Source organism: Chiloscyllium plagiosum, chromosome 1, assembly GCF_004010195.1.
Source record: "Chiloscyllium plagiosum isolate BGI_BamShark_2017 chromosome 1, ASM401019v2, whole genome shotgun sequence".
Classification (NCBI taxonomy): domain Eukaryota; kingdom Metazoa; phylum Chordata; class Chondrichthyes; order Orectolobiformes; family Hemiscylliidae; genus Chiloscyllium; species Chiloscyllium plagiosum.
In genome coordinates this window covers 2022981-2035839 of record NC_057710.1, presented here as the reverse complement: position 1 = coordinate 2035839, position 12859 = coordinate 2022981, and the positions used below count along the sequence as shown (strand labels likewise).

The 12859-nt window shown below is 42.4% G+C and overlaps 1 protein-coding gene across 1 annotated transcript in view; it reads right to left on the bottom strand.

Moving 5' to 3' along the window:
* The window catches only part of LOC122549379 (zinc metalloproteinase-disintegrin-like batroxstatin-2), a 177154-nt gene that overhangs the window by 22777 nt on the left and 141518 nt on the right, over positions 1-12859 (bottom strand). Inside the window, exon 11 of the mRNA XM_043689436.1 lies at positions 6415-6610. Coding sequence (XP_043545371.1) covers positions 6415-6610 — 196 coding nt within the window. The remainder of the gene's footprint in view (positions 1-6414; positions 6611-12859) is intronic.

Sequence of the window (12859 nt, the reverse complement as noted above, 5' to 3'; positions counted from 1 at the left end):
TGTGGATGAGCATAGGGATCTTGGTGTCCATGTACACAAATCTTTGAAATTTGCCACCCAGGTAAATAGTGCGGTGGAGAAGGCATATGGCGTACTGGCTTTTATTGGTAGAGGAATTGAGTTCCGGAGTACTGAGGTCATGTTGCAGTTGTATAAGACTCTGGTGCGGCCACATCTGGAGTATTGTGTGCAGTTTTGGTCGCCATACTATAGGAAGGATGTGGAGTCACTGGAACGGGTGCAGAGGAGGTTTACCAGGATGTTACCTGGTATGGTAGAAAGATCGTATGAGGAAAGGCTGAGGCACTTGGGGTTGTTTTCATTACCTTTAATTGTATAAGTCCTGCTAAGATTTGCTTTCCCAAAATACAGCACCTCGCATTTATCTAAATTAAACTCCATGTGCCACTTCTCAGCCCATTAGCCCATCTGATCAAGATCCCATTGTAATCTGAGGTAACCTTCTTCTCCGCCCACTACACCTCTGGTATGGTAGAAAGATCGTATGAGGAAAGGCTGAGGCACTTGGGGTTGTTTTCATTACCTTTAATTGTATAAGTCCTGCTAAGATTTGCTTTCCCAAAATACAGCACCTCGCATTTATCTAAATTAAACTCCATGTGCCACTTCTCAGCCCATTAGCCCATCTGATCAAGATCCCATTGTAATCTGAGGTAACCTTCTTCTCCGCCCACTACACCTCCAATGTTAGTGTCATCTGCAAACTTACTAAGTATTCCTCTTACGTTCACATCCAAGTCATTTATATAAATTACGAAATGTAATGGACCCCGCACCGATTCTTGTAGCATTCCGTTGGTCACAGGCCTCCAGTCTGAAATCAATCCACCACCAACACCCTCCGTCTTGGTAACCAGTCTCCCATTGGGAACCTTGTCGAAAACCTCATTGAAATTAATGAGGTTAGAAGATTATAAAGGAAGTAGGAGTATACTTAAGAGGGAAATCAGGAGGGCAAAAAGGGGACACGAGATAGTTTTTGCAAATAGAATTAAGGAAAATCCAAAGGGTTTTTACAAATACATTACAAATACAAATACATAACCTCATTAAGAAACCACAACCCTCTGTCTTCTACCTTTGAGCCAGTTCTGTAACCAGTCTCCCACGGGAAACTTTGTCAAACACCTTACTGAAGTCCATTTAAGATCACATCTACCGCTCTACCCTCATCAATCGTCTTTGTTACTTCTTCAAAAGCCTCAAACAAATTTATGAGACATGATTTCCCACGCACAAAGCCATGTTGACTATCCCTAATCAGTCCTTGCCTTTCCAAATACATGTACATCCTGTCCCTCAGGATTCCCTCCAACAACTCGCCCACCACCGACGTCAGGCTCACTGGTCTATAGTTCCCTGGCTTGTCCTTACCACCCTTCTTAAACAACCTCCAGTCTTCCGGCACCTCACATGTGACCATCGATAATACAATTATTTCAGTAATAGTGCCAGCAATCACTTCCCTAGCTTCCTACAGAGTTCTAGGGTACACCTGATCAGGTCCTGGGGATTTATCCATCTTTACCTGTTTCAAGACATCCAGCACTTCCTCCTTTATAATATGGACATTTTCTATTTCTCTGCATTCTATATCTTCCATATCCTTTTCCACAGTAAATACTGATGCAAAATACTCGCTTAGTATCTCCCCCATTTTCTGCAGCTCTGCACAAAGGCCGCCTTGCTGATCTTTGCGGGGCACGATTCTCTCCCCAGTTACCCTTTTGTCCTTAATGTATTTGTAAAAACCCTTTGGATTTTCCTTAATTCTATTTGCCAAAGCTAACTCATGTCCCTTTTTGCCCTCCTGATTTCCCTCTTAAGTATACTCCTACTTCCTTTATAATCTTCTAAGGATTCACTTGACCTATCCTGTCTATACCTGACATATGCTTTCTTCTTTTTCTTAACCAAACCCTCAATTTTTCTAGTCATCCAGCATTCCCTATACTTACAGGCCTTTCCTTTCACCCTAACAGAGTCATAGAGATGTACAGCATGGAAACAGACCCTTCGGTCCCAGATGCACTCCGATGTCCAGCGATACACAAATTCAAACAGCAAAGGCGGTAACTGTGCAGGTTCTCTCTCTCTCTGTCTCCTGCACTGTCCTCACCATGTGATTCCTTTGTCTGCGCTTCTCCCTTTTAAAACTGCTGTTATTTTGACTTTTTTTTTCCAAAGTTCCAAAACAATGAAACAGAATATAAAACAGTAATTGCTGCTCCTGGAATTCGAGGAAATCACCTCCAACACCTAAAATACCTCAAAAAAAAGAGTAGCCCTTACAGCCAGAAAGTTTTCCCATCCTCCATCTTGGATTACAGAATATATTGTCTCTGGGACTAATCTGAAGTAACTGAAATTATATAACTGTCTCACCTACGTTTCATTTCAAGATCTAAGACGCTAATCGGCAAGTATTTAAATCTGCTGGGATCTATTGTACCCCAAATCTGTTCAAATCTGTCCAAATCTCAGATTGGATCTCTCTAAACCTGTCCAAATCTATCCAAATTTTGGACACAGACCCCCAAACTATTATGATATAGTGGTGAACCCTTCCATTAATGAAACCTACACCCAGAAAAGCGCACCTCACCACATAATCTGTTAAAGTATGAGTGAGAGAACCCCAATATTTTACTATTTAAAGAAAATAATATTAATTTATTCTTTAATTCTAAAAATGAACATTAAACAACAGCTATTCACAACTCTAAGTCCCCCTTTCTCTTAACTGCCTCCAATTCTATAACCATATGCTGTTACAATAAGACACTTATTAAAATTACATCAACTTAATTTCAAAACTATACAGTAGCTGTCATCTTTGGTGAAGACCTCCCTAGATTGTCATCTTTCTTTTTACTGCAAATGTGTTTCATGTGAAATGGCACCTTTGATCGAGAGTGTTCGTAATTTCTGTATTGATGGCATTTGCTCTGTCTGCTATTTTCGAAAAGCCTGCATTTTTATATCACCAACGTCGGATTGTCTCATTGGATTGATGTTGGCAAAACAATAAATTCAAACTCGATTGGATTTTTATATCCTGGGGCTTAATTTAAACTGACTGGTTAAATTTATATTGTTGTCAAAACAAGTATCAATTTCACAGCCAAATGTTACATATTTGCAATTTTCCAATACACTCTGAGACTGCTATCATAGGTGCTTGTTAGCTCTCAGTTCAGAATAGCATTCACTCTCTCCTAAAGGTACAGTGCATGTCTTCAACTTCATAACACTATCACTTCCCCTCCCACCCCCACCTGCATCTGGGAAGGTAGATTTCCATGCTACCTTCCCCCCATCCCCAACCCTCCTATTTATCTCTCAGTCCCCTTCCATCCCTACATTCCTGATGAAGGGTTTATACTGAAATGTTAACTCCACTGCTCCTCGATACTGACTGACATGCTGTGCTTTTCCAGTGCCACACTTTTCAACACTAAAACTATACCAGGCAATAGTCGAACTGATGCTGAAACAGGTATCCCCTTATCTAAGTGGGCAAGCAAAAGAAGGCTAACTAGGTTGATGTGATGACATGGCTTTCAAATGCAGAGAGGTTGAGGAGGTTGGGCCTATATGCAATGGAATTTAGAAAAATGATAAATGAGTTCATCATAGCATGTCAGTTTCTTATGGGCTTGACAGATTTGAAGAGATTGTTTCTCATTGTGGAAGAGTGTTGGACCAAACAGCATAATTGTAGAGTAAAGAATTTTCTTTTCTCAGAGTTTGATGAAATGTGTAATTCTTTACCAGAGACGGCTATCAAAGGTGAGTTTATGCATAGTTAAAAATCAGACAACACCATGTTATAGTCTAACAGGTTTAATTGGAAACACTAGTTTTTGGAGCGCTGCTCCTTCATCAGGTGGTTGTAGAGTACACAATTGTAAGACACAGAATTTATAGCAAAAGTTTACAGTGTGATGTAACTGAAATTATGCATTGAAAAATACCTTGATTGTTTGTTAAGTCTCTCAACTATTAGAATGACCATGATAGTTTGACTTCTTTCATATGTAAATCACAAAACTTCTTAAAAAAGTGACATTTTCAGGTTAACTTTAACAATTGGTGTCAGCACAGATAATATGTTAAAGGTGTTAGCCCCCTGTGTTCTGTTGTCTGTGCCATTATGTTTAGACTGATTCTAATATAAAAAATAAGTTAACAGAGCCTTACATTCAAAGTTTGAGAGAGGATTTGTAGCTTGGGTGCTCGTTGTTGTGGTTCTGTTCGCCAAGCTGGGAATTTGTGTTGCAGACATTTCGTCCCCTGTCTAGGCGACATCCTCAGTGCTTGGGAGCCTCCTGTGAAGCGCTTCTGTGATGTTTCCTCCGGCATTTATAGTGGTTTGTCTCTGCCGGATTCATAACAGGGACAAAATGTCTGCAACACAAATTCTCAGCTCGGCGAACAGAACCACAATAAAGAGCCTTACAGGGATTCATGCAGTTTTTGAGCAAATTATAATGTAACTCTGCAAGTACAAATTCACCCCACAAACGTATATGCGTATGTGTGCATGTGGGTTTTTGTGTGTGTGTCTGAGATGGGGGGTTGTGAGTGTCTGTGAGAGACAGTATATCTGTGTGTATGTGAGTGTAAAGGGGTCTAAGTCTGAGAGAGGGTGCATGTGAGAGTGTGGGAGTGTGTGTGTCACTAGGAGTGTGTGTGTGTGTGTATAGGAGTGCCTCTTTGTGTTTGTGTGTGTGTGTAGGAGTGTGTGTGTATAGTGCAATGGTGGTCACCTGTCGTGTAACATGAACACAAGGTTCCAGTTGAGGTCCTCCCTATGGGTACGGAACTTAGCTATCAGCCTCTGCTCGGCCAGTTTTCACCACTGCCTGTCTCGAAGTCTGCCTTGGAGGATGGTCACCCAAAGGTCCAAGGTCGAATGTCCTGGACCGCTGAAGTGTTTTCCAACTGGGAGGAAACACTCCTGTCTGTTGATTGTTGTGCGTTGCCCATCCACCCGTTGCAGTAGCCTCTGCTCAGTTTCACCAATGTACCATGCCTGAGGACATCCTTGCCTGCAGCATATGAAATAGTCAACGTTGGCTGAGTCACATGAGTACCTGCCACGTACATGGTGGGTGGTGTCCCCTGCGTAATGGTGGTATCTATGTCCACACTCTGACACGTCTTGCAGCACCTACCATGACAAGCTTGTATGATGTTGTCCTGAAAGCCGGGCAGTTTGCTACGAACAATGATCTGTTTGAGGCTTGGTGGTTGTTTAAAGGCGAGTAGTGGAGGTTTGGGGAAGGTCTTGGCGAGGTGCTTATCCTCATTGATAATGTGTTGCAAGCCGCGAAGAACATGGTGCAGGTATTCGACTCCTGGGAAGTACTGGATAACGAAGGGTACCCTGTCGGTTGGAGCACGTGTCTGTCTCCTGAGGAGGTCATTACGGTTCCTTGCTGTGGAATGTTGGAACTGGCGGTCAATGAGTTGATGCATATATGCAAAGCTGTGATAGATTTTTAATCAATTAGGGAAAAGGTGGGCGAGAGGAGTTGCAGATTATAAGATTAGCCACGATCTCATTGAATGGCCTACTTCTGCTCCTGTGTCATATGGTCTTCTACATGCAGTTTGGTACAATCCATGAGCTAGTGTGTCCCCTTAATGTCCAGTGTTCTTACTGCAGCATTAAATGAGAGTTACTGATGTAGCCTGAGGTGAAGCACTGAAATACAGAAGCATTGTGTAAGGGGATCAGAGATATACCATTAGAGTTGACAGAGATTGGCATATGTCGGAAGACAAGGCACATGGCTGTCTGAGGTGCATGGGATCAGCATTAGAGTCATAGAGTTATACAGTTGTACAGTACAGAAACAGCCCCTTTGGTCCAACTTGTCCATTCCAACCAGATATCCGAAATTAATCTGGTCCTATTTGCGAGCATTTGTTCCATAATCCCTCTGAACCCTTCCTATTCATGAACCCATCCAGATGCCTCTTAAATGTTGTAATTTTACCAGCTTCCATCACTTCCTCTGGCAACTCATTCCACATTCACAGTTTTAGGGTACACCAAATCAGGTCCTGGGATTATTCCACGTTTATGGATTTTACAACACCGAGCACCTACTCATCTGTAATATGAGCATCACGGAGCCAATGTGAGATATTAGAGACCTCCCAATTTGGAGGTCATTTAGAACAAGTGGGACAGTACATGTCCAGGGATGATGCTGGTGGTGTCAGATGATAATATTTATTATTTGTGTAATTATACTTTTAGACCAACAATAGAAAAAAATGCACGAAACACAAAATGCAAATCAAGACAAAATCTGGTAGCCAAAGAAGCCAACTTCACAAAGAAGGTAATCAGCTGCTTTTCACATGCTGTGTACTCACTTGGTCCCCATATATCCTGGCACTGTGTATGTACAGTCTGGCATGCACCATTGTAACAATACGAAGTTGCATTTGCACATGGGTAGAAGTTTTTCTTGAATGTGTTGGCTGGACATTTTGAAGATGAACCTGTGCAGTATTCTGCAAAATCACACTCTCCAATGGGTTTCCTGCACATTCTATTTGGCTTGATAAACTGCAAATTTCAAGAAACATGTTCATCTTTGATATATGTCCAAATGTCAGGCCTACTGTCAATAACATAAAAACTGACTGGAACACCATAAATTCTTATAATAACATCCACCATTCCAATGCAATTTCTCCACTAACTACAGTCTCAAATTCTGGGTGGCGTGATGGCTCAGTGGTTAGCACTACTGCCTCACAGTGCGGGACCCAGGTTCGATTTCTGCCTCAGGTGACTGTCTGTGTGGAATTTGCGCATTTTCCGTGTGAGTGTGTGGGTGTGTGTGTGTTTCCTCCCAGAGTCCGAAAATGTGCAGGTTCGGTCGATTGGCCATGCTAGGTTGCCAATAGTCAGGGGTGAATACAGGGTCGGGGAATGCACCTGGGTGGGTTACTCTTCGGAGGGTCGGTTTGGACTTGTTGGGCTGAAGGACCTATTTCCATATGGTAGGGAATCTAATCAAATGAATCTAGTCATCCATAGCACTGTTTTCATACACCTGTGTATTTACAATCATTCATGTTGTAAAACAAGACTAAATCCAAAGAAATGATTTCAAAAATCAAAAATTTAAACAGAAGTCAGAATTAAATACATGAGTAGCCAGAAGTTGTGCTCCATATTAAGACTAACAACATAGGCAGTAAAAGAGATAAGGTCCTGCAAAGGGAATTTAGGGAGTTGGAAGAAAGTTGAAAAGCAGGACCTCTGGGATTATAATTTTAGGATTACACCCTGTGCCACATGCTAGTAAGGCCAGAAATAGCAAGATAATACAGTTGAATGAGTGGATGAAGAGCTGGTGTAGAAGAGAGAGCTTCAGATATCTGTATCATTGGAATCTCTTCCTTGACAAGAGGGATCTGTACTATACTTCTTAAACTCACATCCAAATCATTTATATAAATGCCGAAAAGTAGTGGATCCAGCACCAATCCTTGTGGCATTCCACTGGTCACAGGCCTCCGGTCTGAAAAACAACCCTCACCATCACCCTCTGGCCTCTGCCTTTGAGCCAGTTCTGTATCCAAATGGCTAGTTCTCCCTGTATTCCATGAGATCTAACTTTGTTAACCAGTCTTCCATGGGGAACCTTGTTGAACACCTTACTGAAGTCCATATAGATCATGTCTACCACTCTGCCCCCATCAATCTTCTTTGTTAGTTCTTCAAAAAACTCAATCAAGTTTGTGAGACATGGTTTCCCATGCACAAAGCCATGTTGACTATCCATAATCAGTCCTTGCCTTTCCAAATACATGCACCTACTGTTCCTCAGAATTGCCTCCAACATTTTGCCCACCACTGACATCAAGCTCGTTTCCTGGCTCGTCTTTCCCCCATTTCTGAAACAGTGGCGCCACATTAGCCAACCTCCAGTCTTACGGTACCACATTGTGAGTATTGATGATACAAATATCTCAATAAGAGGCCCAACAATCATTTCCCTGGCTTCCTACAAAGTTCTAGGATACACCTAATCAGGTCCTGGGGATTTATCCAACTTATGCGTTTCAAGACATCTAACACTTCCTCCACTCTAATATGGACATTTTTCAAGATGTCACCGTTTATTTCCCTACGATCTATACCTTTCATGTCCTTTTCCACAATGAACACTAATACAAAATATTCATTTAGTATCTCCACCATCTCCTGCGGCTCCACACAAAGGCTGCCTTGCTGATCTTTGAGGGGCCCTATTCTCTCCCTAGTTACCCTTTTGTCCTTAATGTATTTGTAAAAACCCTTTGGATTCTCCTTAATTCTATTTGCCAAAGCTATCTCATGTCCCCTTTTTGCTCTCCTGATTTCCCTTTTAAGTACACTCCTACTACCTTATACTCTTCTAAGGATTCACTCGATCTATCCTGTCTATCCCTGATATATGCTTCCTTCTTTTTCTTAACCAAACCCTCGATTTCTTTAGTCATCCAGCATTCCCTGCACCTAGCAGCATTTCCTTTCACCCTAACAGGAATATGCTGTCTCTGGACTCTCGTTATCTCATTTCTGAAGGCTTCCCATTTTCCAGTTGTACCTTTCCTGCGAACATCTGCCCCGAATCAGCTTTTGAACGTTCTTGCCTAATACCGTCAAAATTGGCCTTTCTCCAGTTTAGAACTTCAACTTTTAGATCTGATCTATCCTTTTCCATCACTATTTTAAAACTAACAGAATTATGGTCACTGACCCCTAAATGCTCCCCCACTGACACCTAAGTCACCTGCCCTGTCTTATTTCCCATGAGTAGGTCAGGGTTTGCATCTTCTCTAGTAGGTATCCACATACTTAATCAGAAAATTTTCTGGTACATACTTAACAAATTCCTCTCCGTCTAAACTCTTAACACTCTGACAGTACACACCCTCTGGTACTCCAGTATCTGTAGACCTCACTTTCTCCCAGTACAGTCGATGGTTGGAAAGTTAAAATTCCCTACCATAACCACCCTATTATTTTTACAGAAAAATGAGATCTCCTTACAAATTTATTTCTCAATTTCCCTCTGACTATTATGGGGTCGATAATACAATCCCAGTAAGGTTATCATCCCTTTCTTATTTCTCAGTTCAACCCAAATAACTTCCCTGGATGTATTTCTGGGAATACCTCCCTTAGTACAGCTGTAATGCTATCCCTTATCAAAAACGCCACTCCCCCTTCTCTCTTGCCTCCCGTTCTGTCCTTCCTGTAGCATTTGCATCCTGGAATACTAAGCTGCCAGTCCTGTCCATCCCTGAGCCACGTTTCTGTAATTGGTATGATATCCCAGTCCCATAAGGATAGTCAGCATAGCTTTGAGTAGGGGAGGTCTTTGTTCACAAACTTGATTGAGTTTTTGGTGGAAGTGACGAAGATGATTGATGAGGAAAGTTGTGTACATAGAATTTACTGAAACATTTGACAAAGACCTTCATGGAAGATTGGTCTAGATGATTAACACGCAGGAGATCCACAGTGAGTTGGAAAGCTGGACACAAAATTGGCTTGGTCATTGAACAGAGAGGTGTGACAGTTGTTATGGAATGTTTTTCTGACTGCAAATCTATGAACAAACATCCTGAAGGATCAGTGCTGAAACCTCTGTTGTTTGTAATACATACAAATATGAATATGATTTGATGAAAATGAAAGCAATCTGATTGGGAAGCTTGCAGATTAAATGAAAACTGGAGAAGTTGTGGATCCCGAAGAAGCTTCTCAAAGGATGCAGCAGGATGTAGATTAGTTGGAAAGATAGGTGGAAAAATGGCAGATGGAGTTTCATCTAAACAAGTGTGAGGTGATGCATCTTCAGAGGTAAAATGCAAAAGCAAAGTATACAGTGCATGGCAGAACTCTTAGGAGCACTGATGTTTGGAAGAAAATGGGCATTTCAATGGTAGGCAACATGGTTTTGTGCAGTGTCGTACCAACTTAGAATCATACAGTTAAAGAGATGGACAGCATGGAAACAGACCCTTCGGTCCAACTCGTCCACGCTGACCAGATATCCCAACCCGGTCTAGTTCCGTTTGTCAGCACCCAGCTATATCTCTCTGAACCCTTCCTATTCATATACCCATCCAGATGCCTTTTAAATGGTGCAACTGTAGCAGCCTCCACCACTTTCTCTGGTAGCTCATTCCATACATGCACCACCCTCTGCATGAAAAAGTTGCCCCTTAGGTCTCTTTTATATCTTTCCTCTCTCACCCTAAACCTATGCTTTCCACTTCTGGACTCGCCAACCCCAGGGAAAAGATTTTGCTTACTTACCCCATCCATGTCTCTTATGATTTTATAAATCTCTAGAAGGTCACCCCTCAGCCTCTGATGCTCCAGGGAAAACAGCCCCAGCCTATTCAGCCTCTCCTTATAGCTCAAATCCTCCAACCCTGGCAACATCCTTGTAAATCGTTTCTGAACCCTTTCAAGTTTCACAACATCTTTCCAATAGGAAGGAGACCAGAAATGCACGCAATATTGCAATAGTGGCCTAACTAATGTCCTGTACAGCCACAACATTACCGCCCAACTCCTATACTCGGTACTCTAACCAACAAAGGAAAGCATACCAAACGCCTTCTTCACTATCCTATCTACCTGCAACTCCACTTTCAAGGAGCTATGAACCTGCACTCCAAGGTCTCTTTGTTCAGCAATACTCCCTAAGACCTTACCGTTAAGTCTATAAGTCCTGCTAAGATTTGGTTTCCCAAAGTGCAACACCTCACATTTATCTAAATTAAACTCCATCTGCCACTCCTCAGCCCATTGGCCCATTTGATCAAGATTCCATTGTAATCTGAGGTAAGCTTCTTCACTGTTCACTGCACCTCCAATTTTGGTGTCATCTGAAAACTTATTAACTGTACCTCTTATGCTCACATCCAAATCATTTATGTAAATGATGAAAAGTAGTGGACCCAGCACCGATCCTTGTGGCATTCCACTGGTCACAGTCCTCTGGTCTAAAAAACAACCCTCCACCACCACCCTCTGTCTTCTACCTTTGAGCCAGTTCTGTATCCAAATGACTAGTTCTCCCTGTATTCCATGAGATCTAACCCTGATAATCAGTCTCCCATGGAACCTTGTCGAACGCCTTACTGAAGTCCATATAGATCACATCTACTTCTCTGCCCTCATCAATCCTCTTTGTTACTTCTTCAAAAAACTCAACCAAGTTTGTGAGACATGACTTCCCCCGCACAAAGCCGTATTGACTATCCCTAATCAGTCCTTCCAACTTGGTACCACGTTCTTGAACTGTTCACCTTCCTTCCCATCTATCCCACCCTCCTCTACCACCCTGGTTTTGTGCAGGTAAGGTCATGTCGTACCAACTTAGAATCATACAGTTAAAGAGATGGACAGCATGGAAACAGACCCTTCGGTCCAACTCCCACCCTCCTCTACCACCGATAATCATCACTGCCCACTTTCATCTACCTGTCGCACTCACAGCTACCATGCCCACAGCCCGACCCCCTCCCATTTATTTCAAATCTCCTGCTCCTCAGATTCTACATGACTGGCTGTGCTTTTCCAGCACCATACTTTTCGACTTTGATCTCCAGCATCTGCAGTCTTCACTTTCTCTTACTAGGTTATAGTCCAACAGGTTTATTTGACAACAAAACGTTTGGAGCCTTGCCCCTTCTTCTGGCACTAGTGAGGTTTACAAATCATTGGTCAGAGCACATTTGAAGCATTGTGTTTAGTTCTGGCCACCTTATTTAAGGAAGGATTTTAAAGCCCTGGACAGAGTTCCAAAGAAATTTATGAGATTTACTAGGAATGAAGGATTTTAGATTTGAGGAGGGATCACAGAGATTGGGCTTCTTCTGCTTCGAGCAAAGAGAATTAAGAAGCGATCTTACTGAATTAAATATATAAGGGATATATATTTAAAGTGATGATGTTAGAGAGCTACATCTCAATAATGTCCTGCAGGGAAGGAAATCTGCCATCCTCACCTGGTCTGGCCAACATTTGACGCCACACTCAAAGCAATGTGGTTGACTCTCAACTGCCCTTTCATATGGCTGAGCAAGCCACTCAATTGTTACAAAATCTCAATAAAGGAATGAAACTGGATAGACTACCCAGCATCGACTGAAGCACTGGAAAAGGCAACTGCAGAAATAGATCTGTCATGTCCTCCTTACTCACATCTGAGAACAAGTCAAAATTGGGAGAACTGTCTCACAAGTAACAGTCAGGCAAAAGTCTGACATAATCACACTCTTGGAATCATACCTTACAGAAAATATCCCAGACACCACTATCACCATCCCTGGATCTGTCCTGTCCCACCAGCAGGATAGACCCAGCAGCAGTGGTGGCACAGTGGGAGACAGTCCAGAGTGAGTTGCTCTGGGAATCCTCAACATTGATTCCAGACTCCATGAACTCTCATGGCTCAAGATTAGACATGGACGAGGAAACTACCTGTTTATTACCACCAACCATCCTCCGTTAGCTGATGAACAATACTTAGAAGAAGCATTGAGGGTGGTAAGAGTGCAAAATATACTCTGGGTTGGGGATTTTAGTTTAGATTAGAGTGGTGCTAAAGCAGGTCAGGCAGCATCCGAGAAGCAAGAAAATTGATGTTTCGGGCAAAAGTCCTTCATCAGGAATAGAGGCAGGGAGGCCCCAGGATGGAGAGATAAATGAAGGGGGGTGGGGCTGGGGAGAAGGTAGCAAAGAGTACAATAGGTGAATGGGGGTGGGGATGGAGGTGATAGATCAGAGAGGAGGGTT